Below are 23,718 nucleotides of genomic sequence, written 5' to 3' on the forward strand. Positions count from 1 at the left end.
CTTTGGGTTGTCAACTTCATTTAGCTGCAATTCAGAAATTTCAAAATGGTTTCAGCTAACAAACAGCAATTTCCTCATCGTCTCACCCAAAGGTGATGCAGATGTTTGAAACCTCTGTGCCTACTGCACGTATCAGAAACACTAAACATTTCATCTTGATTTCTCTTCAGTACCACCTACTTCCTGGAAAATTTGGAAGCCTTGCATTTACCACTTCAAATTCTCTGCCAAGTTCCTTTCAATTTTTTTTTTTTTCTCCATTTTTGTCTCACACGTTTATTATATGGTGACAAATGCAGTTTTCTTCTGACACCACATAATAGATGTGTGAAACACACACACATGTTCTAGTAAGAGACTGCTCTTTATTTCCTGGCTCCAGTTGCAAAACATGAGTCAGGGTTAGAAAGGTTGTACCTCTGTCAGAGATGTGTAATCTGCATCCTCAAACTTTCCTAGCTTTTGCTACAGTAGCGGGGAAAAATTGCAAATCTGGTTCTTCTATTCCTATACTCAGTGTTTCCTCCTCCCCAAGCACATATTTTCTTCATTTTCTAATCGCCGTTCTGTTGTATTGATTATATTTACTCACTTCAGAGATTGATACTGTCATTAACAGGAAAAAAAGTACCTCCAGCTCCTAAAACAAGTGTACCAGCACTCTGATTGCGGGAAACACAGCAGTTTTAGAGAAAATATCCTCTTACTATTCTGGCTTTAATGTTAAGAAAAAACATTACTAGTCCATTTGCTGTGAATTCCAAGCACTATTTTCTCTCTGTCAAGTGATATCTCATGTTCTGCTGTATAATCGTAGGTAGTGACCAAATAGCCTCTCACCAAGTCTCTGGTGACATAACATGCCTTATTTATATATACGAGATTTAAGTGTTCTGTACACTTCTGCAGTGTGTAGGGGGCCTCAGCAAAATACAAAATCAGACAGATCTTTTGTGAACTAAAGTGGAACAAGCCCCATGTTACAAGTTAAAACAAAAACAAGTAAACAAGCAAGCAAAAAGAGAAAACTGAACACATTATCGCTTCCTACTGGATCCAAACAAGCTAGGAATTTCACATGGCAGGCAGTTATTCTGCAGTTACCCATGGGTGACGGGAAGCAGCAGGAACTATGGTGCTTCCGTGTTAATCATAAACAGAGTTTTGTATTGAATTTTTTCTTTCTAAATCATTTTATCCCACAGGGTCCTAGTGGTTGAGTTGCTCCTGCAATAGAATGACAAATAACTGGGTGACATGCTGTGAAAAATTTAGAAAATGAGAAATGCTATCCCATTTTCCAAACAGAGCAGAAACAACACTAATTCCATTAGGCAAGATGGAACAGACAATTAAACTGGGCATGCTTTTAATTTTGAAGCTAACCAGATAACTGATGCCTTTTTCAAATGTAATGACTATTGAAGTGATTCCTTTAAAGTGAAGCAAACCCACTGATTTTCCTTTCTAAAATTAAAGCATTTACCTTATACAAAGTATAAGAAATGTTACCTGTTGCCTCCACCATTCCTTCTAGGATTACAACAATTTCTAGCTCCTCTTTGGGCAACTGGGCTTTGGAAATCTCCCAGAAAGGACTCTGCTGGTTAATTTCATGGCTGATGATCAGTGGTGAAACCAAAAAGAGACGATCATCCCCTGTGTAATAACCTACGTTGATATCTGTCTGGTTGAGTGGTATAAATTCCCCCTCCTTTGTCTGTTTGGATTTGATCAACTTGGCTCGTATTGATGCCTCTACAATGTGTGAATTCCTAAGGTCTCCTACTCGGAACATCAGACACAGCTTTCCATCCCGCATGGAAATAACTGCGTTTGTAGAAAAAACCAAGGTTTCTGCCCTCTTCTTGGGTTGGGATATTTTCACAAACATGCAGCCAACCATGAAAGCGTTGACGATAGAACCTAAAACAGACTGCACTAAAAGCAGAATAATTCCCTCGGGACACTTGTCCGTGATGACCCGGTAACCATACCCAATGGTGGTTTCTGTCTCGATTGAGAATAAAAAGGCTGAGACAAACCCATTGAGGTTGCTGACGCATGGGGTCCACGTGCTGTCCCCTATATGATCCATATCTCCTCGCATGTAGGCAATTAACCACCATATCATTCCAAAGAAGAGCCAGGTCACAGTGTAAACCATGACAAAAATCAACAGGTTGAACCTCCACTTGAGATCGACTAAGGTAGTGAAGATGTCAGTCAAGTAACGGTAAGTCTCTCTGACATTCCCATGGTGGACGTTGCATTTCCCATCTTTCCTAACATACCTCTGGATTTTTCTCTTGGCACATTCTTTGTTTATATTTTTTGGCAGATCCTCTCTAGCTTGTTTGGGCAACTTTGGCTGATGAATAGTGACAGGGCTCTCTATGTCCTGCTCCATTGAGTCTTCTTCCAGTACGTTAGCTGCCATGAAAAACAAACAAACAAGAAAAAAGGCAGGCATTATTTTTCTTATTAGTTCTCTAAGTCAACACACAACTTCTTCCTGTATTACTGGCATGAAATTGCTATTAATCAATAAAATTATCATCCTTGTTCTTTGCTCACCTCTTAGATGCACAACACAGAAGTCAAATGATGCCAAGCATCCTCAATTTATTGCTAAATAGAAATACTTTGAAGGAAAACTCTCATTTCCTATCTATCAGGTCATCCTATCTACACCCATATTTAAATTCTGCAAGACGTGTTTAAGCAGAACTTTCTTCCCCCCACCTCCCTTTACAGTTTAATAAATGAGATTTCTTATGCACCAGGAAAGATCTTCTGGGAGATAGCAGATATAAATGAGGAAATGGATTCACTTGGGGGTTTCAGTCAACAAGATGAGCAGAGAAAATGAGAAGTCGTTGAGCTATTTTTTCTTTCAATGGCATTGCTATGGGGAAAGTATTAAATAAGTATAGGGAGTTTTAAAAAACCCCTGTCTTTAGAGTGAACCAATCTTACTCTTGTTGAAGACAGGCTACAGTGTAATATATACCAAGAGCAATTCAAGCACATTTCCATAGAAAATCAATATCTTGCTGATACAGAGACAGGGAATTGTGCATCCTTCTCCCAGTAATGTAAAACATACGGTACTTCAGAAAATGATTTAATTTTAATTCAGTATGCCTGTGGCCTTAATTCAAGGGTACATTTTTTTTCTAATGGTATGGGCCTAAACAGCATTCCTCTGTGTCTTACAAGAATTTAAAACCCAGAAATGACAGTAACTGCCTTTTTTTTTTTTTTTTTTAGTTTCCCAGCCTTTTGAGATAAATAGCTTCATTATGTTCATGTGCAAGAAAAAAGACTTTACTGAGGAGGAGAGTGGTTTTATCGAATGTGTTTTGCATGAAGCTGAGGAAACGGCGAGGTCTGGGGTAAGCGTTGTCTTTTACTGGAAACCTTCTGCACTCTGGGGCTTGTTCCTGCAGGAATTTCAGCTCTTGAACTCCTAATTTTCTCTCTTCTGGCTAACTGCTCTCATTCTGCTGCCAGGCTGTGAAGGGAAAAGGCTTCTGCTGGCTCTGCCTAGACGCTTGGCTCTGAACAGAGTAGCACTGATGTGATGTTGTACCACCGGTTTACGGAGAAGCTCCTCCTGAAGAGCCAGGGCGTTGACACGCGTGTTGCCGGTGCGCCCTGCAACGGCCACCGTATCCACCAACAGCCCACCCAGTAACTGACTGGGTGGGCTGCCCAGTCCTGCTGTGAGGGGCCACCTTCAAGCAGAGAGCTGGGAGCAAGCAGCTTGGCTTGGGAAGCGCTTCGTTTCCCTGAGCTCCGGTTGCCTCCGAGTACCTGTTGCCGGGCTGGGAAATGGGGGCACAAACCCATCAAAGCTCCTGCTTGATACCAGTCCTGTCTCTGGCACCCCAGGGGCTTGGGTGTCTCTGCCTGGCACTGCCCTGGGCAGTGGGGCCAAACCCTTGGGGAGCTACCAGGGACGCCTGGGCTCTCGTCCAGAGAGAGGGTTGCACAAGGGGCTGCTCTTGGTGGGTCGGTGTGGCTCGAAGAGCATTTTAGTCTCCCCCTCTTAGGATCATGTGCTACACGGCAGAACGTCCGTGGAGCCTCACAGCACCTGTAGCTTTTTCAAGATGTGCGGACTCACCCCTGTGGAGAAAGATGACAGACCCTTGTAAGGTTTTAGGGGTGACTGAAATACCCAGGAATAAAAAAAAAGAAGGGATTGTAGACTGTTTGTTTCTCCTTCTGTCCTGCTCCACTGCCAGCCAAGCCTCTGTTCAGCCCCATAGCCCTTTCTGTGTTAAAAGAAAGGCTCAAAGGTCGACAGTAGCACGGAAACCTGATAGCAGTTCTGTGTTTTAAGACTGTGTGCTGCATCCTGTGCCACCTTTTCAGGTTGCTGCTGTGTCTAAAGAGAGCATTATTCAGGCTGATGGTAGCGGCAGCACTGGAAGTCATGTCACAAGGCAGTCAGTTCTGAATGAACCTACCCCAGTTGGTGACAGTGTGCCTACTTGCATTATAACTGATGCTATATAATGTATGACGAAATAAACACAATAAAAAGGCATTGCAGGAACCTTGTGAGGCAGACTTAAGCCAAAGCCAGAAAATTTGAAGTTAAGGCTTCACACTTTCTGCTTTAATTCTCTATTGTGCCTAAGGAAATTTCAGTCCGCAGGCGCTATCACATCACTGCAGTAACAGACCCCTCAAATACTTATGAACAGCCTGTGAAGGCTCTGGCTTTTGAGGTTTTAACGGACTGTATGTTAGACTAGTAACGCTGGTTTAAAGTGGTTCATTATCTTTAAGGCATTATGAATATTTTGCTTTCTCCTACCAGATAGAGCCTGGCATGTACACAGAGACAGGGTGCAGGTGTCCCCTGTTGCCTTTGAGAATATACCTTACTTCTGACCTTGCTGTTAAAGGCAACCATGTCCTAGACCTCCCTGCCTGAGCATCTCTTACAAGAAACGGCAAAGTGCATTAAAAAAGCATAGCGGGGCTGGGAGGGGACACAGGTGCTGATTTTGTTACTGGCATCAGGAGGTATCTGAAGGGACATCCCCATCCAGGGATGCCTGGCAGTCATACGCTGCACCCATCCAGCCTGCTTTGCATGCAGTGTTTATTTCCTGCAGAAGTACTTGCTAGCAACGAAGCACCTTTTATTCATACAACAAATTTTCACAGTACATGGGCTGACCCACAAAGAGAGGTAGGGGCCACATTTTCTCAAGCAGCTATAGGTTTTGTAGCAGGAGCAAGGAGCTGCTGTGCTCCCCAGAACACGGTGTTGCCTGTCACTGTCACTGTAAGCGGGCTTCAGAGACCTGCCCCTTCCAATGTGGGAGGATTTTTCTTAACTTTGAGAAGTTGCACTGGAGCTGACTCCCATCTGGATATGTGAGAGGGCAGCTTTGGACAACCAAACCCAGCGACTGCATTTAACCTATGTCTCAATCAGTATAGCATCTTGCTAACACTCTTGCGGACATTTTAATCTTCCTGGGGACATCTGGCCATTTTGTAAGCTCTTCAGGCTCCTTCCAGTGCTGTCACTTCTCAACTCGGGCAGTCTTTGAGAGGAAAAAGTAAGGTCAAGTTTTTAGTCTTTTTCTCTTATGCAAGATGCCCTTTGACTCTTTCCCTCACCCAAATTCTCCTCCTGTGAGACCCAACGAATACCTGTATGGCAAGGTTTCTAGATCAGTATCACAGTCCGTCACCCTCTTCTGGTCTGAGTTCTCACTCCAGAGTGAACCTTGGGAGCAGCAATTCCTGAAATAAGTGATCCAAGGATTGTGCATCTATGTGTTTCCATGGAAATGCTTGATGAATAAGTTTTAAACACATGGCAGGATCCCTGTTCACCACTAAGGCTGAGGAACAGCCACATATTGTCAGCGCCTTTGCCACAAAACACTTCGACTAATTATATTTTTACTTGATATGAACCCAATTAGCTTATGCTGTTTATTTAATTTAATTTTCCTTTTGGTTATATAATGGCTGTCATGGTTCCAGGAACAGAGGAGTGAATAGCAGCTATCTCACTTGAGAGCTATTTTTACTCTCTCCGCGTTTCTTCACGACAAAAATATATACATATTATTAATCTGCACTGAAAAAAAAAAAAGTACTTCTGAATGCTTCCCCCTCTCCCAGTAAACATTATGTTTGTTTGAACACAACAGCCAGGTAGCAATACTGTGCCAATTTAGGCCAATTTAGAGTATTCTGTTCAAACTATTTGTTTCAGTGAGTCTCGTAGGCAAATGTATACATGACATATGAGATTTCAGTGACTTGTTTCATTTTCCAGCAAATGACAAGGAGTTCTCTTAAATAAGTCCCTGAATAGTTCGCTTGTGTTTCATCATAGCAGTAGGTACTGGCTATGGCTATATTAGCAAATTAACTGTGCCCAGGCCTATTCTTTAGCGTGGAGGCTAAATGGAGTAGTACAGCCCACACTTGTATTATTGAACTCCTGTTGTTTTCAAAGCAGGGTAGTCTCATACAATCTGCTTATTAGGAATAGTCTGTGTCCCATGATAACACCCCAAATGTAGCCAGGAATTGTGTGTACTCAGTTCTGCACTGGGCAAAACCATGCCAGGGGCTTTTCTAGGAATTTTACCATACAAGGAGTTGGCTGCCAGTGCTTGGGAACATTTTATTTTCCAGTAAAGATGCAACCAGTGTTGTTGACCTTGTCTTCTCTATTCCAGAACATCATTGGAAAGGCATAATCCAGTGTTTCCAAGCACATATTTTTATTTAGAGTCTGTGGAATAACATGAATCTAGTGTCAACAACAAACTATAAGCTGCACAGAAGATGCTCTCAAGAACTTTGTGGCTGTGAATGTAACATATTACTATAATCCCTACGCAATCATTTTGTCATTAGCAATGTGATTTTTTTTTGTACTTTGGTAGTGCTTCAGAGATCTTGTCATGGTACTGTACAAATACAAAGCAAAAGGAGGTATATAAAGGGCATACTTGTCTAATTTAAATACTTGTAGCCTATTTTGATTGTATACTATATTAGAGTTGTATGATGTCCTGCAAAATAATTAGGAGTTTCAACAGAGAATATTACAAATTATAACTGACCTTTTTGTAACACAAGCTGATATAGAGAGTTAAATGAATGTTTCACTGTAATTTAGTAGACTAATTTTATCTCTTGTAACATAGTTGTAAACGGTTTGTGTGCAAATTCATTGAAAATTCGCTAATTTCAAAAACGTCAAAGATTTACAATCTACAGATTGTTCTCATGGGCTTTATTGCATATATACAAATGTCAAGCAGACATCATTTTGACTGTGATTTGTCTGCATGCACGTCATTCCCCACTTTCCCGATAGGATGAGGGCAACTTCTATGTTATGCAGCTGTTTGCATTTGTAAGGTCCAAGTCTGCCTTTTGTGAACAGTCTTCAGTATTCACTTCTCATTTGCTGTGATCACAAGGCTCCCTGACACTGAACCCATCTGTGGAATATTTGGCAGAACCAGGTGGCTATTTCTGTTCCCTGCTGCCTCTGTGAGGTTGTTAGGCTTTGACATCAGGAGAAGAAGGCATAGCACTGCACAGCACAAGACATTTTCTGCAACGTTCAATACTCTGCTCTAAGTCTGGGTCTTTCTGTTTCTTCTCTTGCTCGTGGTGCAAGGAGAAGTCAGAGAGGGGAAGCAGACTGGGAGCTTTTGAAATGCTTTGCCTGATCTCTGGCTGGCCTTAGTCACCGTTTCAGAGCTTTGTAAAATCTTGTGTCTGTTGAGCACTGAGGGCACAGGAGCAGATATTCTTAGAATAGAGGGAGATTTGCCTGTTTGATGAACTCAGCCTGTATTGCTCCCAGTAAGACCAGGTAATCCATACTGCGAGACACTGTATTACCACTAGATATGAGGAGAAACAGTCTTGTTTACAGAAAAAAATGGAGCCTTTTATGATCGGCTAACAATCGTAAGTAGTCATTATCACAAAATGCAGATTTTCTTCTGAAAAAGAAAGGAATTAGGATCTGGTCCTGTGCTGTTGAAATCAATGCAAGATTGTCTATTCACTGTGCTGGGAACATTGTCTAAGTCCTCGTTTTGAAATGTTGAAATGTTCAATAAACACTGACTTGGCAAATTGCTTCAAGAACCAAATTACTTATTTGTGCCCATAGAATCACAAATATAATTTCAGAGGGAGTATGCATATGATTTAAATTTATTTCAACAGCAGTTTTCACTAGAAAAGAAATGCAAATTGAAGTATATTTATGATTAGAAAAGAGGCGGTAGGATGATACCTTGTTTTTTTCATACTACCTGCTTCATCATTGCCTTCTAATCCGACTTGATAAAAATAACGTTCTACTATTTTCATTTCTTCTAAGCCTGTACAGCTGCAAAAAATCAGCCTGAGCAACGCTTTGCCTCTATGCTGTACAAACATTTCCATTCATTTCTGATTCTTGGCCCTTTTATTATGGAGGACAAAAATTGAAGCTGATTGATCATGAATTTTAAATCCACAACTCCAATTTTGGTAGTCATTTGACCTTGTAGTTTTTGTCTTGGATTCTAACCAATTTCATTACAGAATTTACCTCTAAAGGCTCCAGAATGCTGTTTTTACATCTGCTTTGCTAAATGTAGCTTCATTAGAAGCACAGGGAAGCCAAACAGCCTCGGCTTTGTTACATATATGGGGCAGTGTAAAAAAGCTACACATTCTGAACCTGGAAAGATGTCTGGAGACAGTTGACTACCAACGTCTTCTGCCTTTCATTAGGCTGGGGATCCCAAATTGGATTATGAAACTTGTTTACTACCTGAAGTCTGAGTGTTTGGAGTCAATGTTAATTCAGAGGCATCTCTGAATGCCTGACATCGAAAATAGATTTCTGGAATAAGAAGAGTTTGCTGTTACATGTCTCTGCTCCTGTCTGATTAGCCTAGTTATACATGATTTTTACCAGACTTTTGGCTTCCAGAAAACCTTGAGCTAGAGGTTCAGAGCAAGTAAGGGTTCTCCTGAAAGCCTGTGAATCTACACAAATTAACCTATTGTTTTTGATGTCAGCATATATGCTGGTCATTGACCCCCTTATGTATGTGGTCCCTGGGACCAATGCCCAGAGTCTTTTTAGGTGGCCCAGTTCAGTGTGGTCTAGATGCTATTCTTCTGAGCAGATTCAGCATTGCTAGTATGGGCTATTGCTGATATCGCACATGTGCTATGGCTTGTTCCGTGTGATGGTACAAGTAATCTCTGTCACAAGCTATATGTTAAATTAAAAACTCCTTCTTATCCTTTATGGCAGGTGGTCTATCACCCTTGTCTAGCACTCACTACCTCTTCATGCTCAACATCCCCACTTCTGTTCCCTTGCTCTCATCAGAAAGGCAAAAGCAAAGACGTTTTTATCTTAAGCAGGTAATAAATAGGAAAGTCTGAGAAAGACCAACCCATAGAGCTACAAAAGGGAGACAAATAGGTGTCCTATGCAATTTCAGAGAATGTTGAACAATGGAGACTAAGCTCAACAAGATGTAGGGAGCAGTGGTTACTCCAAAAATCATGGCCTACCAATGGAAGACTAGACAATGGAGGACTACCAGAAAGGCAGAATGAAGATTCCCAGCCATGATAAGTGGGCAAGGCTGGCATTAAAATCGGAGACTCTTGCATGCAATTGCTTATAGCACCGTACAAAGAAGTCAGAGAGGTACTCTCTCTCTCTTTTGAAAAAATCAGACCTCAGTCTCCTTTGCTATAGTGTTCTTGTCCTACCCACAACCAATAGGGAAAACAGCCTCCTCAGAAGCAGTGTTTCTTCTGAGAAGGTAAGAAAGATATAAAGGATGCATTTTTTTCACTTGGAAAAAGTATACTGTTGTCACTGCTGCTGCAAGCAGTGGAACAAGGTCAGTTGCAGAGACAGGCCAGGTGTGCTACCCTGAGTCATGTCACCTGCAACATCAGACCTTGGCTCATGTCTAGTATTTCCATGTGGCAAAACTACTGACAACTGCTGTAGTAGGGATAATAGGGATCATTAATGATTCACAGTGCTGACAGGCCTTAATAGCTGCAAACACTGGCCACATGCTTGCTTTCTGATGCCTCCGTGTCAGATGTATGTCTCCCTGAGTTGCTGTAACGTGTCATTGTCTGGTGTGCCCCCCTGAGAGATTTCTTTTTGCAGTTACTGAACTCCAGCTATTTCTGTCGGTTATTATCACGTGTACTAATGCCAATTTTTACTTGTCGGTTGCACTATTTCTTCAGAGGTTTACTAAGAACTCAACTTTTCATGTCTATGGGGTGTACCAGGAAAAGGAGAAAGCACGAAGGAAGTGTATTGACCTGAGTGTTATCAGTTTTAAACTGTTTGTGTTTACATGCTCTAACTGCTAGAAATAAACAATAAATAAATTTAAAACCTGCTTAAAATCATAGAATATTTTGGGTCAGAAGGTACCTCTAAAGGTCTTTTGACCAACCACCTGCTCAACAGGACCAACTTCAAAGTTAGATTATGTTGCTCAGGGCCAAGGATGGGAGTTTCTGCAGCCTCTCTGGGCCCTGTCCCAGTGCTGCATCTCTCACATTAGAGATTTTTATTTTTGTTTATACCCTATTGGAATTTCCCTCACTACAGCTTGTGCCCATCGCTCCTTGTTTTTCCCTGTGCACCTCTGAGAAGAGCATGACTTCATCTTCTTTGCAGCTTCTCTTTTGTATCTGAGCTGTTGATTTACAGCTCAGCATGCCAGGGAAGTTGTGTGAAAGCTGGTTAAATCCTGGTTTCTCCACATATTTTCCTTACTGGTTACATGGAAAAAGGGTATTTTCAAGTTTTGTGAGAAGAGATGGGGAGAATCAGTTCCTTCTTCTCATGATTTGTTTCGCACTAAAATTTTCCCAACTGAAAACTCTAGAAACAAAAATTAGCTGATCAGCTGAACATTTCGTATAGATAATTCTGACTCATTTAATTCTGCACCTGTAATGTCACTGATAGGTGGGGAGTGCTCCTGGTTGTTTTTGGAAGCTGAAGTGTAAAGAGGAGCTTGGTTGGCCTGTCCAATGTTGATTATCTGTACTGCTAAATGTTAGCAAGCTACCCATCTTGGCTTTGGCCCATGCCAACTAGTGATCTGAGACAATACATGGGAATAGTTTGGAAGACAGTATGTGCCAGGGACTGCTCCCATTAGACAGGATGGATAGGATTGCATCAGGTTTGGCTTCTTTCACTTTTATCTGCCAACACTGTGCCAGCAGGCTTTGCTCCCTCAGACATCTCTACAGGCCCTCATGCCACCTCTGTGTTAAGCAATGTATAACCTTGGTCTGCAACACAGACGTCATGTTATTTCAGATAATTTGAAATGGAAAAAAATCACTGTCAATATACTAATTATGCCTTAAAACCAAAAGACATAAAGTCCACACCAGACTCAGGGCAAAGCGCTCTGCAGCATGGCATGCACATCCTCTACCACTTGCTCTCAAGGTTGCAGAACAATTCCTGGCCAGGTTTTATTTAGTGTTGTAGATGTAGTCAGATTGGTGATAGGCCTGGTGCATACTTCACTATGTGAAAAGTTTAGAAATCAAGGCAGGCAGCTGTTGCCCTTGTCAAAGTCTATTTGTCCAGTTAGGTCACTAGAGAGGAGAGAAATAGACCCTCACAGGAGGACTTGATACCACCAGTTTTCCCACTTTCATGTTGGCAGAAGAAGCCAGCCCTTCTCTCTCCCTGCTCTTTTCTATCCCAGCTGTATTCCTGTCCTTTTTTCCTCCCCTTCCTGAAGTAAGGGTGGCTTTACTTGAATCTTCATCCTTGGGATAGCCAAATACAATTTTTTGCCTGCATCGCTGAACAACCTTGAGACAGCTTTGTGCCTGAATATTCATAGAACTCCTTGGGCAGGTATTGGAACCATCTTGACTGCTGCACAAACATACTCTGACAGCTTGCTTTGCTTTGATCAATGAACTATCATAAATATAAGGCATAGGAAGAATGGAGAAGAATATTTTTATCAGAAAGGAAGGACTTGATTCAATCAATGTGCTGTACCAGTCGACTGAAGCCAATAATTTATGCAATGAAGTAAGCCTGCAGACCAAGCACAAGAACTTCTAGTGCTTTCCTACAGAAATGGGCAGAATACACTATATATTGATACAGATCTTGGACCTGATCAGGTTAGGGTTAGGGGATCTGAGATGGCTTTGAAAGCATTTACTTTTTCTTTGCAAAACATCACCTACACTGAGTAAACTTTTCCTGGGTCAAGATGATTGTTCACTGGGGAAACCACCTGGCATTGGCGCTTTGGGTAGTGTGTGTGTGTGCTATGATGCAAAGTAGCATCATACTACCGACTACTACTTTGCAGCTGATTTTGCCCACCAGCAGCTTCCTAATGAAGGAAAGCTTTGGGACAGCAGTTCGAATGCCACTTGTAAAGATGCCAATGGTAAAGATGAGGTGTTTGAGCTAGAAAGAACTGTCACTTGCTATGTCTGCTTTTTAAAGAAATATGGACTACAGAGAACAGAATGACTTTGAAGTACAGTTACCTGATTCCTCCTACCCCCCAATTCTCAAAAGAAGAACGAAAAAATGTCACAAGCTTCCTTCCTTCAATTATATTTCTCCCCCCCTCAGTTTACACCCTGCTGCACCCCAAAGAGACTGCCCCTAGGTCACAGACATTACCTAAGCATATTGGTTTTCTTTCTGCTATTACTGTTGCATGAAGTTACAGAAGGGGCTGGGAAGATGGGGAAAATTGAAACAGCCAAGAACTTTTTTTTTTTTTTTTTAATCTGGTAATGGAGATTTCTTTCTTGATAACTTCTTTGCGGTCAAAGGAGGATTTTGGTGGCTTTTGCTTTTAGGCAACTTATTTCAGAAGAGTAAGGTGCTCCTCCCTTACAAAAATCAGGCAGGATTTTAATTTAACTTTTCTGCACACTTGAGAAGAAAATTACTAAAATTTTTCTCATAGGTGCTGGGGAACAACATTGCTGTGATTGCTGCTGTCTCTCATGGTGGCGACTCAGTGGATGTCCACAGTTTTCTGTTGGTTGAGGTGAGTGACATTGTTCATTTAGCCTAATATACAAAGCCAAACTCTTGCATCCAAACATTGCCTCACAAATAACATTGTCTCAGAGAGTAGTTACCCCTCTTACAATTACTTAGTTTAACTGAACAGCTGCTATGTTCTTTCCATCCCCTTCCTCTGCCATTTCTTACTGCAGTTGAAAGCGGGATTCTGGCTGCTTTCTTTAAGTTAAATAATTAGGCCATCACTAGCTTCATCCCCTTTCCCTGCCAAAAGAAGTCACGGCGAAATACAAAGACCTAGTTTCTTGCTACTGATTTCCCATTTCTACTTTGTGCAGTTTATAGACTGCAGACGAAAAATAACTGAGAAATAAGGCTGGAAGTGACATTTAAAAAGACCTTTAGAAAAAGAAATTTCTAAAACCTCCATAATTTCAGCTGGGTCAATGTTTTGTTTCAGGTTGTGGTATTTTGATAACCTGGAAATGATAAATGCAGAATAGTACTTTAGCTATGTTTTCTAAGGAAATGAGCCTTATCCATCACTCTGTCTGGTCTCCCCCCAATCACTTTTGAAACTTTGGCTGGTATTTAGCCTTTTAGATTTCTTTCAGATCTTCAGTTAGATTCTGAAAGGTAAGCAGAGCAGCATTTGACAGTCTGTGGAGGTCTCAGAAATACTAAATTCCTACCAGTGTCATGAAAACAGGCTGAGTTAACCACACTATCAGGTGCCAAGGAATCTATATAAAAGGGAGCTACAAGAAATGTTTCTTCTTCATGAGCGCTGCTGCTCCCAAAGCTACAGTCAAGTATTTTCTCAAATAGCTATTCCACTCAATGTCCCTGTGAAATATCTTCAAAAAAATTGCTCCTGCTTTGTGTGGAGCCTGAACAGTTGTGTGCTTTTATTTTCAGGCAGTAAGAGTGCAGCCATAGGCTGGATCTGCCTGATGCTGATATTTTATAGAAGGACTTCCATGTTCAGCAACAGGTTTGTTTAAGTCAGAGTTTGTGGCTTTGTCTACAAAGCAAATTGAGTGCAAGAAAACAAAACTGACTCAAGTAATGATCTTTTTTTTTTTTTTTTAATAATTTGTTTAGTTGAATCAGAACAAAAGATTGAATGAACATATGTTTGGTTTCAATCCAGAATTTTTCTTACCTTTATTTAATTTGAATGAAAAACCATATACCCTTTCTGCAATACAGGAGTTTATACCCATCTACATATGAATTTGTTAAAAGATGTATTCAGGCAAGTACAATGTCAAACCCAACATGACTGAAAATACAAATCAAATCCACAAAAAAATGCTGCTATGTCAACAAATAGCAACTTTTTGTCTTCAAATAATCAATTCAATGGTGTCTGAACTACCATTTACTATGTTATTTCACTTAAGCTACATAATAAAGTAAGTCGGTCTATGAACTTGTTTGAAAAAAGAATCAAAGGAGTTCCTGTGAAATTGCTATAATTGCTATTATCCTTTTCTATAGGGAACTTAGGTAGCAAAAAAGAATTGTAAGCACTGAAACATTTTGTAAATTGGATTCAATTTGACCAACAGGATTTTCCAAAATATTTCATGAAGGAAAAGACATTTAATTTCAGACTTTCAAAAATGTGGTGTTTTATCTGTGAAATACTGAAGTTTAGGAGCTTTTAGCCACAGTTTCAGAATTCAAACTTTCACTCCTTTTTCACAGTAAAATTTTGCCTAGGTGTAGGAAACAAAGTTGTTCAAAAGGATTAAATAACCTCAAATGGAGGGATTATATGAAAGACTTTGTAATCCCGATTTTGGGTGAGGTAGGGTGTCCTGGTTTCAGCTGGGATAGAGTTAACTGTCTTCCTAGTAGCTGGTACAGTGCTGTGTTTTGAGGTCAGTATGCGAAGAATGTTGATAACACTGGTGTTTTCAGTTGTTGCTCAGTAGTGTTTAGTCTAAAGTCAAGGATTTTTCAGCTTCTCATTCCCAGCCAGCGAGAAAGCTGGAGGGGCACAAGAAGTTGGAAGGGGACACAGCCAGGACAGCTGACCCAAACTGGCCAAAGGGATATCCCATACCATGGGACATCCCAACTAGTATAGGAACTGGGGGGAGTGGGGGAAGGGGATCGCCACTCGGGCACTGGCTGGGTGTCGATCGGCGGGTGGTGAGCAATTGCACTGCACATCGTTTGTACATTCCAATCCTTTCATTATTACTGTTGTTATTTTATTAGTGTTATCATTATCATTATTAGTTTCTTCTGTTCTATTAAACCATTCTTATCACAACCCACGGGTTATGCTTCTTTTCCCAATTTTCTCCCCCATCCCACTGGGTGGGGGGGAGTGAGTGAGTGGCTGCGTGGTGCTTAGTTGCTGGCGGGGATTAAACCACGACATAGGGTTTTCTGTTTGGTTTTCTTACGTTGTTAAAAACTGTGTAAAAGTCTTTTTGTTTTGCTCTTAATTTTTCCTATATTTTTTTCTGGTCTAACTGAAAATAACCCATCATTCACCAGGATTGTCCCATGCATGAGCCACTAGATCACCAGTCTCGTCTCTAAAGATAAGGTACTTTGAGAGGTAACCGGAACCTTTCTGAAAGAGTAGAAAGATTTGACGGTGCTGGGCTGTTATGTTATCCCAGTTGGTTAGATTGTAACATCCAGTTTCTGCAAATCTGTTAAGGAGTCTTGATGACATTTGATTCTGGGTGGCTGAATGTAGAGTTTAATGCAAAAATAAAATACTAGTGTGGATTTAAATTTTCTTTCTACAGTATGTGTGGATCTTACCAGAACAGGCTGAACTGGTATTACGTTTTTTAAATAATTGATGTTTTAGATGGTACATTAGCCTTCAGCTAGCAAAGCCCATCTATCTTTATTGAAGCTAGCAAAGCTCAGCATGAGCACAAATAATTCAAAGTTTTCATAGCCTTTAGATGTCTTGAGAGAAAAGAGTAGTTTTGCTTTTCACATATCTCCTGATTTGTGTAGGAAGAAGGTCTACCTCTGAAGAGTATGAGCTATCTTTCAGGGATTTGCTCATAGACATCAGAAGTACAGATTGCTCTTGTTAGAGCTACTACGTGAAACAATAAATATGCGGGACTAAAATGTGAATTCCATGTCTTTTTTAGTCAGGTACATGTAGTCAGACTCACTTAAAGAAAGAGTTGATAAAGGGGCTGACCTTTTAAAGAGAAAACAGCTCCTGTGCAGTAAACAAAAGTATTGAGCCCACAGAGGAGAGCTTTTGATAAATGAATAGACTGGTAACAAGAACATACTTCTTGTGCACCCAAAACCAAAATTAAATGGAAAACTGAGATGGTAAAAATAGAGCTTGGCTGCTTCAGAGCGGCTTTCCATGCATGAAATGAGTGGAACATTTGCAAACAAATTAGCTTGTGTATTGGGTACGTTTCTGGTTTTCTTCTGTTTAAAACTAACTCAAAGCCCGTTTGTGAGGCTGAGGCCAGTGGCAGAACGATAATGCTTTGCCAGGAATGATGCAGGATTTCAGCTGCTCACCACGGTGCCCGAGTCCCCCAGCAGCTCACACGTGATGGGAGCCCACCTGGCTGGTCTAAAGGATGTGACTGGCGGCTCTGTAGATGCCCAGGCTTTCTCAACAGGGACAGCAGTTGCAAGAGAGGGCTTCCGGATCACAGCACGTAAAGTGGCAGAAATGCACATGGATTCATTTTTAATGAAATAACAAAAGCTTTAAAGGGCCTTCCCTAGAGGTCTGATTGTGCTGTCCTGGTCTGCGTGTCTGTGTGGGAGCACCAGAGGATGTGGGTGTGTGGGAAGGAAAGGAGCATCCTGGGATGTCAGAGATGTGGGGGGTGGTAGGCAGGCAGAGTGAAATGTCTGGGCACTGGCATGGGTATGTTTAAGCAGGCAGAAACAGAAAGTGCAGGCAGGCAGCTGGTGAGAAAGGAGGAAGGAGGCACTACAGTAACAGAGATAAGGGACAGGATTTGTATTTGAGAGGGTGATGGGAAAGAGTTTGCTGCATTCAGACTTGTCTGCGTTTGTGCATAGGATGAAATTAATTTGTGGTGTAGAGAGGACATTTGTTTCACTCCTTTCAAATCTGGTGGCAAAACCAGCCCCTTTATGCTAGAGCTGTAGCTTCCTTCTCTTTGTCCAGGACAAATGGTGATGGGATGCATTATGATGGGACAAGGAAAAATGGGTGACAATTCCTTTCAGTGACTTGCCCAAAGTCTTACTCAACTCCTTGACTCTCATCTGGGATTTCAGCTGGTGCTGGATGCCTCAGGACTCGGAGGTACCAGCTATGAGAATAGAGTACCTGCACAGCTCCCCTGGCATCCCATGGATGGCCAAAGTGAACCTTAATATTCCTTATTTCCCACCTGAGACCTGACACCCAACGGCTACTTGGCTTCCAAAAAGAAGAAAAAAAAAGATAGTCACATCTCCATTTGTTCTCAGGGCCAGGAGCCACCTTCTAAAACTAGGAAACATCGTATTGTACTGTGTGTGTGCATCGTCCCTGAACCTCAGGAGAAGGCAATGGAGATGGGCAGGCAAAGGGGTGGAGGAGTCCCAGCACCTGCCACTGAAAAAGATGGTAAGAAAAGCCTGGAGTCTTCAGTCTAAAGAAGGTGAAGGCCAAGAGGAATGCCATGGAGATGGAGAATGGAGAATCCGCCGGCACCATGGATCTCACACGACTAGTAGGAGATTGGTTTTCAAACAGTTAAAAGAAAGTATTCCTTTAAGAGCAGGTAGTAGCTTCAGAGGCTTGCTGCCCCGGGAGGCTGTGGAGTTGGACAATATCAGGAAGTTTGGAAGTGGTTTGGCAAGCCCATAGACAAGAGGTCTTTGAATAGTCAGTGAAAGGATGGGGCAGGGATGCTCTCTCCAAGAGGGCTAACGCAGGAGGTAGGGTTGCAGGGGAGTAGGTGGGAAATGGTCTGTCAGGCTTACGTGGTTCCTCTATCATGGCACGGCAGAGCACTTTTCTTCTTATATTCTCCCAGCTGTATAATAAACATGTTTCTCTTTTTGAATTCATTGACACATCCTCGGAGGTTAATGGGGGGGTTCATAAGAAGTGGACAGATGCTAAGAAAAATATTTTATCCCTATTCTGATAGGAATAACTTTGCTATTCATGTAAATAATGGGATCAGTTGACATCAGAGGTGACTGGCCCTTACTTCACTGCTATAAAGCGATTTCTGAATTCAAATGCAGAGTCTTAGACTTATTTTTTTCCTAGCCTTGCTAGTTTCCAAGGAGATCTAACCATGTAGATTGTCTGCAAAGGTGGTAATTAGCCAGCAATGAACAAGATGGACACAAGAACTTCTTGGCAAAAATCAAAATTTCAAAGCAGTTCTTTCTTTTAATGGCTAGTATGCAGAAGCAACCTGATCAGTTCTTTTCAGACTTTGAACACGCATCCTCATTTGCCTTCACAGAATGGTTTGGCAAACAACTGGCTTTCAGATTGGTGGTTGAACAGAAAAATGAAAAATGTCCTCAGATTGATTTGGATGGGATTTTTTTCAGAATATCTGGCAATTAAAAATAGGATCTAACAAATTATTCTGCCTGTCTATAAATAATAATAGTTTGGATTTATAACTCAGTGTTCAGAAAAATGATAGAGTCATAAGGCAGGGAGGAGCAAAGGCAGGTGCCATTTATAAAACATGTTCATCTTTTCACACTGCACAGACTTGGCTGTTGGGGTGAGGAGCCTTTGAGTAAGGCAAAGCCAGGATTTGAACTCAGGCTGTCCTTTATACCTGATGCTCACCATGAGTGTTGGGAGTGAGCAAGAGTGAAGGAGAGGTAAGAAGGGTTTTAACTCTTACTGACTTGGGAATGCCACCTGCATTTCTTTATTAATCTAACCCACAAATAGAATAGTGTTTCTGCATATAATAGCTATATTTTCCTCCTTAGGAGAAATAAAAAATAAAAAAAAAGTTGAAAAATATTTACCTAGTTTGACCCAAATGTACAGATTTTAAGCTGGAATACTTAAAGCATCATTTGTTCACTAAATAAGCTATTTGCCATTAAAATACCTCATAGCCTATGTCTCAATGTAACTTTCAGGCACATCTAGGATGATGCTAAAAAATATGCTTTAGAAGATGAGTCCTTTGTAATATCAGTTGTGGAAGGGTGTCCTCATTTTAGCTGGGATAGAGTTAATTTTCTTCATAGCTAGTACAGTGTGTTTTGGACTTAGTGTGAGAATAATGTTGATAACACACTGATGTAGTTGTTGCTAAGTAGCACTTATCCCAAGTTCAGGATTTTTCAGTTTCCCATGCTCTGCCAGCAAGCAGGTGCACAAGAAGCTGGGAGGGAGCACGGGCAGGACAGCTGAGCCGAACTGGCCAAAGGGATATTCCATACCATAGGACGTCATGCCCAGCATATGAGCTGGGGGGAGTTGGCTGCGAGGGGTGGATTGCTTGCTTGGGCATTGGTCAGCGGGTGGTGAGCAATTACATTGTGCATCACTTGTCTTTTCTTGGGTCCAATTTATCTGGTTTTGTTACATTCCTTTTCATTACAGTTATTATTATTGTTATTGTATTTGTAGTATTATTATTTTTATTATTATATTTTAGTTATTAAACTGTTCTTATCCCAACCCATGGGTTTTACTTTTTTTTCCTGATTCTTCTCCCCATCCTACTGGGAGGGAGGCGAGTGAGTGAGCGGCTGTGGGGCGCTTAGTTGCTGGCTGGGTGTAAGCCACGACAAAGAGTCAGCGTGGCTGAGAGTTACCCAGACACAGCCTGTGGGTAGAAAAGTGGAAAATCTGCCAGTTTACTCTGGCCTTGTCACTTTGGGAAGTTTTATCATTATTATTACAATTTTTATAGGGACTGGATTAAGATTTTGAGTTCGTCGCTGACTTTCACACCTCCCATATATCCCAATACAGACCTTATCTGTGTTAACAAACGCATATTTATTTCCATCTACACAGAATATGTGGGAGTCATGTGTGAAATGAATAATGAGGACCTGAGGTACATGGAATACAAAACAATGAATATGTGTTCAGGAAGAGTGCAGGAGACACACAGGAACCTCTTTCTTATCTGTATGCAAATGCAATTTTAGTCCATCGGATTCTGAGCTCTGAAATGGTGACTAAGCCCTTTATTTTGGGGCTGTTACTCCTCCTCCAGCTTGTGCAACTGGTATTCCGTTCTGAAAGGCCACTCCACGAAGCTGCATCAGCCATTTTTATCTGATGCTTCCTCAAGCAGGCAACAGGGAGCAGTAGCAGAGCAAGCTTTTCCTTCTGCCTGAGGTGTTTGGCTGCTGGAGAGAGCCCCGCACCTCCTGTTCTCCTCTGAAGCATGAGAGAGCAGTGAGTTTGTAAATCAGCATTCCTGGAGGAACCTGAAATGATCAGCAGCACTAAAGCAAAGTGGAAAAAGCACTGCTTTCCCCAGTCACAGACTGCCTCTCTCTCACTGGGGGGTGTCAGAGGTAGCGAGTAGGATTTACCTGCTCACACACACAACACGGGGAAGGCAGCCTGGAAAGGGTGTTATAGTAATGCAATGAGACATTCACTCCCTTGACGCCTCTGCTAATGTTGGAATAAAAAAGGTAATGGCGTAAGTACTTTCTGTGTACTGTTATCTAATAGGAGATAGCAGTCTCCTCACATTTCTCATTTTTGTGTATGTATAGAGACCCTAACGAGAGCTTTGTCTGAGGGTTCCAGACAAGCTTCCTCGAGGTTTTGTAAACAGGGGATTGGGAACAAAGAAACTTTCTGCTGCACGGTCATCTAAGCCTTCCAGAGACTCAGTCATCACCTCTAAAATAGAGAGAATGTCACTTATGGACCTTCAGAAAGAGCAAGGAAATGGGTAACGACCCACACTGAGCGTTACTCGTGCAGGTACCAAAGAAGCTGCAACCCCATTTCTAAGCTAATCTTCAGTTTGAGCTCAGATCTGTACAAGCAGCTGATGCCCTGAACTGCCACAGGACTGCCTCCGGTGCCCAACATGACAGGCGCTACACTTTGGCCGTGTTAATATATTTATTATCACTGTCAGCTTATACAGAGCAAGCTCTGCTAGCAACATCTGGCAAGCCATTAATATCAGCTGACTGTGATAAATGTCTATTAGTTACAACTGATTTCAGTGTTTCATGGCTGACCTGAGCATAGGCAATCAGAGAGTAATACTATTCACATGTAAATTAAGTACAAGTTCCTATTGCAGGGATGCTGTGGCTAAACGGGCAACCTCTTGCTTTTCATCTGTGATCGATTTTAACAAATTGCCTGACTTGCTTGCTTTCACCTTCCCTCTCTCGCAATTACCTTGATTATTTGTTTTTATATTTAGCATTAGTATGCCTTCTTTCTGGTAAAGCTTCCCTGTCAAATCAATAAGGAACAGTGCTTCCTCACACACCCTGCTCATCCTCTCAGCGCTGTTTAAGTGTGCTGACATTATTGGGTCCAGACAAAATTAATAATAGGAGCTAAAAAATGCAGCTGGGCATGCTGGTGAGTATGTTTGTAGGAGGCAGCAATGTATTATGTTATCTCCACATTGGCGGGGAGCGCTCAGTGCTGTTCACAGAACACTCCCTTTCTTTGGCAGGCTGAACAGATTTAATCTTCGGTGGTGTTATCCTAGGAACATTAATGCAAATAAGGGTGGCCTGGAATCTCCTCTAAGAGAAGTCATAGCTTAGTCAGGAACTGCAGGGTGAAATTTCAGGGGCCATACTATGCTGTGCATCAGATGTAGCGATTTTAAAGGACCTTTCTGACCTTTTGATTAAAAAGACTCCCAGAATTTGTTCTCCTCCACCTCCTCATAAAGCTGTCACTGTTTTCAGTCCTTCTGTTCCATTCTCATCCTACTTAAAATAAAATGAAACTGTTGGCCTCTGGTCAAGTGACTTTGAGCTGGAGAACAAGCCCGTATCCATCGGAGGGCACACCTACACTCTATTTTCCTCCATAAAGCCAGGACCAGTGGATAAAGTAGGGGACTGGCAATTATGCAGCATGTGATCTCTGACCTGGCAAGGCACTTAAGACTGGACCCAGTATTGGCCTTGAATCCTGTTTTGCTTGATTAAGTGCTCAAATTCTTGTCAGACCCAAAGCACAGGATGAACCTGCCCCGGACGCTTTGAACCACTGGTGCCTACGTGCTTTTGTCCAAGTGGCTGTTCCTGAAGCGGGCCTGGTATTTTCACAGGGGTTACAGGGAAGATACGCTGCTGTAATGTGGTGGGCTTTGGCACTGACAACTGGGAGCCAGCGATTGTCAGAAAGAGGTAGCCAGCTCTGAGCTGTAACACTCCTGGTTTGGGAGATGATTTTTTTCCTTCCCATTTACAAGATGCAGCTGCAGAGGAGAAAGAATGTAAAAGCTGCCTCTGTAATGCACTAAACTCTGGGACAGACTATTTCCTACGACCAAGGCTCTGCCAAGCTCCCTGCTGTGGGGGTATCTGGGTGCTGGTGAGGTCTCCTGGGCTCTCTGCGCCTGCTGACTTCAAGCAGCGCACGCACAGGGCAGGGAGGAGATGCGGGAACCTGCTTCACCAGCTGCTTGCCCACAGGAGTAATGCATACTGGGAGTTTGCATAGTGGGGGGGACTCACGGCGAGACAGTTTTCCATTAGTACCTGGATGCTGAAAAGGAAGATCTGCCCATAATGCACAAGGGGAGAAGGGCTAGTAGGAAAAAATAACCGTCTTGGTGAAGGGATCTTGGGTTTACCTGGTTCTCTGTATGAGTCTGTTCAGAGTCATATGTACGGGTGGGAGGACAGGGGAAAGGCAGCTCACACAGCTCTTCCTTACAGGATGGTGAGCCTTCAGTTTTGTAGGCCTTAGCCTAGACGTGTTTTATGGCTCCAAACCCAACTCACATTGGATAAGGAAAACAAAAGAAGGAAACCACATGCAAATTTTTTGTTAATTAGTTTCAGTATCTCTCCTGTACCCTGTTAGCTTGCTTACAAATGAGGGCAATAGAGACGTAAAGGGACCCGAGACACGTTTTGTGGGGTCCTCTAGGACAGTTGGCACCTGCAACGTCTCTGCCCTTTGGCTTTAATATGAGAAGATAATGTGGGTGCCTGCTTTGGATTTACACTTGCTAATATACTTTGTGGGATTCCTGGCAAATCTACTTGGTTTCATTGTGAAGGGCTTGCTGATTCCTGACAGCCTGACGTTCTTCAGCCCTCCTGGAGCTGGTGGGCTCTGAAGGAGGGGTCTGATGGGAGGTCAGGGGTGGGTTTAGCCTCCCCTGCCTTTGATAGCATTAGCCTAATAGGAAGCCGGGTGTCAAGTAAGAAACTCCTGCACTGGGCTGGGGCTTGGCTGCAAACGTTCCCACGCCTGGATATGAAAGGCTGTACTCTCAGACATTTGTAGCACGTGTCCCCCATAGAGCCCCTTCACTGCTGGTATACAGACTCAGAAGCATCCATGTCTCTATTTTTCTGGTCAGAGACAAGCTCAACTTCCCATTAGTTTCATGGTGCAAAACCAAAGGGAAATGCAATTGAGGAGGATAGCCTTCTGTTGATACAAATATTATAATAAG

The 23,718-nt window shown here is 42.2% G+C and overlaps 1 protein-coding gene across 1 annotated transcript in view; it reads right to left on the minus strand.

Annotated features, from left to right (window-relative positions):
• Positions 1-23,718, minus strand: part of KCNJ6 (potassium inwardly rectifying channel subfamily J member 6) — a 162,954-nt gene that overhangs the window by 38,295 nt on the left and 100,941 nt on the right. Inside the window, exon 3 of the mRNA XM_049835284.1 lies at positions 1,513-2,433. Within this exon, the coding sequence (XP_049691241.1) occupies positions 1,513-2,433 (921 nt within the window). The remainder of the gene's footprint in view (positions 1-1,512; positions 2,434-23,718) is intronic.

This window comes from Accipiter gentilis, chromosome 32, assembly GCF_929443795.1.
Source record: "Accipiter gentilis chromosome 32, bAccGen1.1, whole genome shotgun sequence".
NCBI lineage: Eukaryota > Metazoa > Chordata > Aves > Accipitriformes > Accipitridae > Astur > Astur gentilis.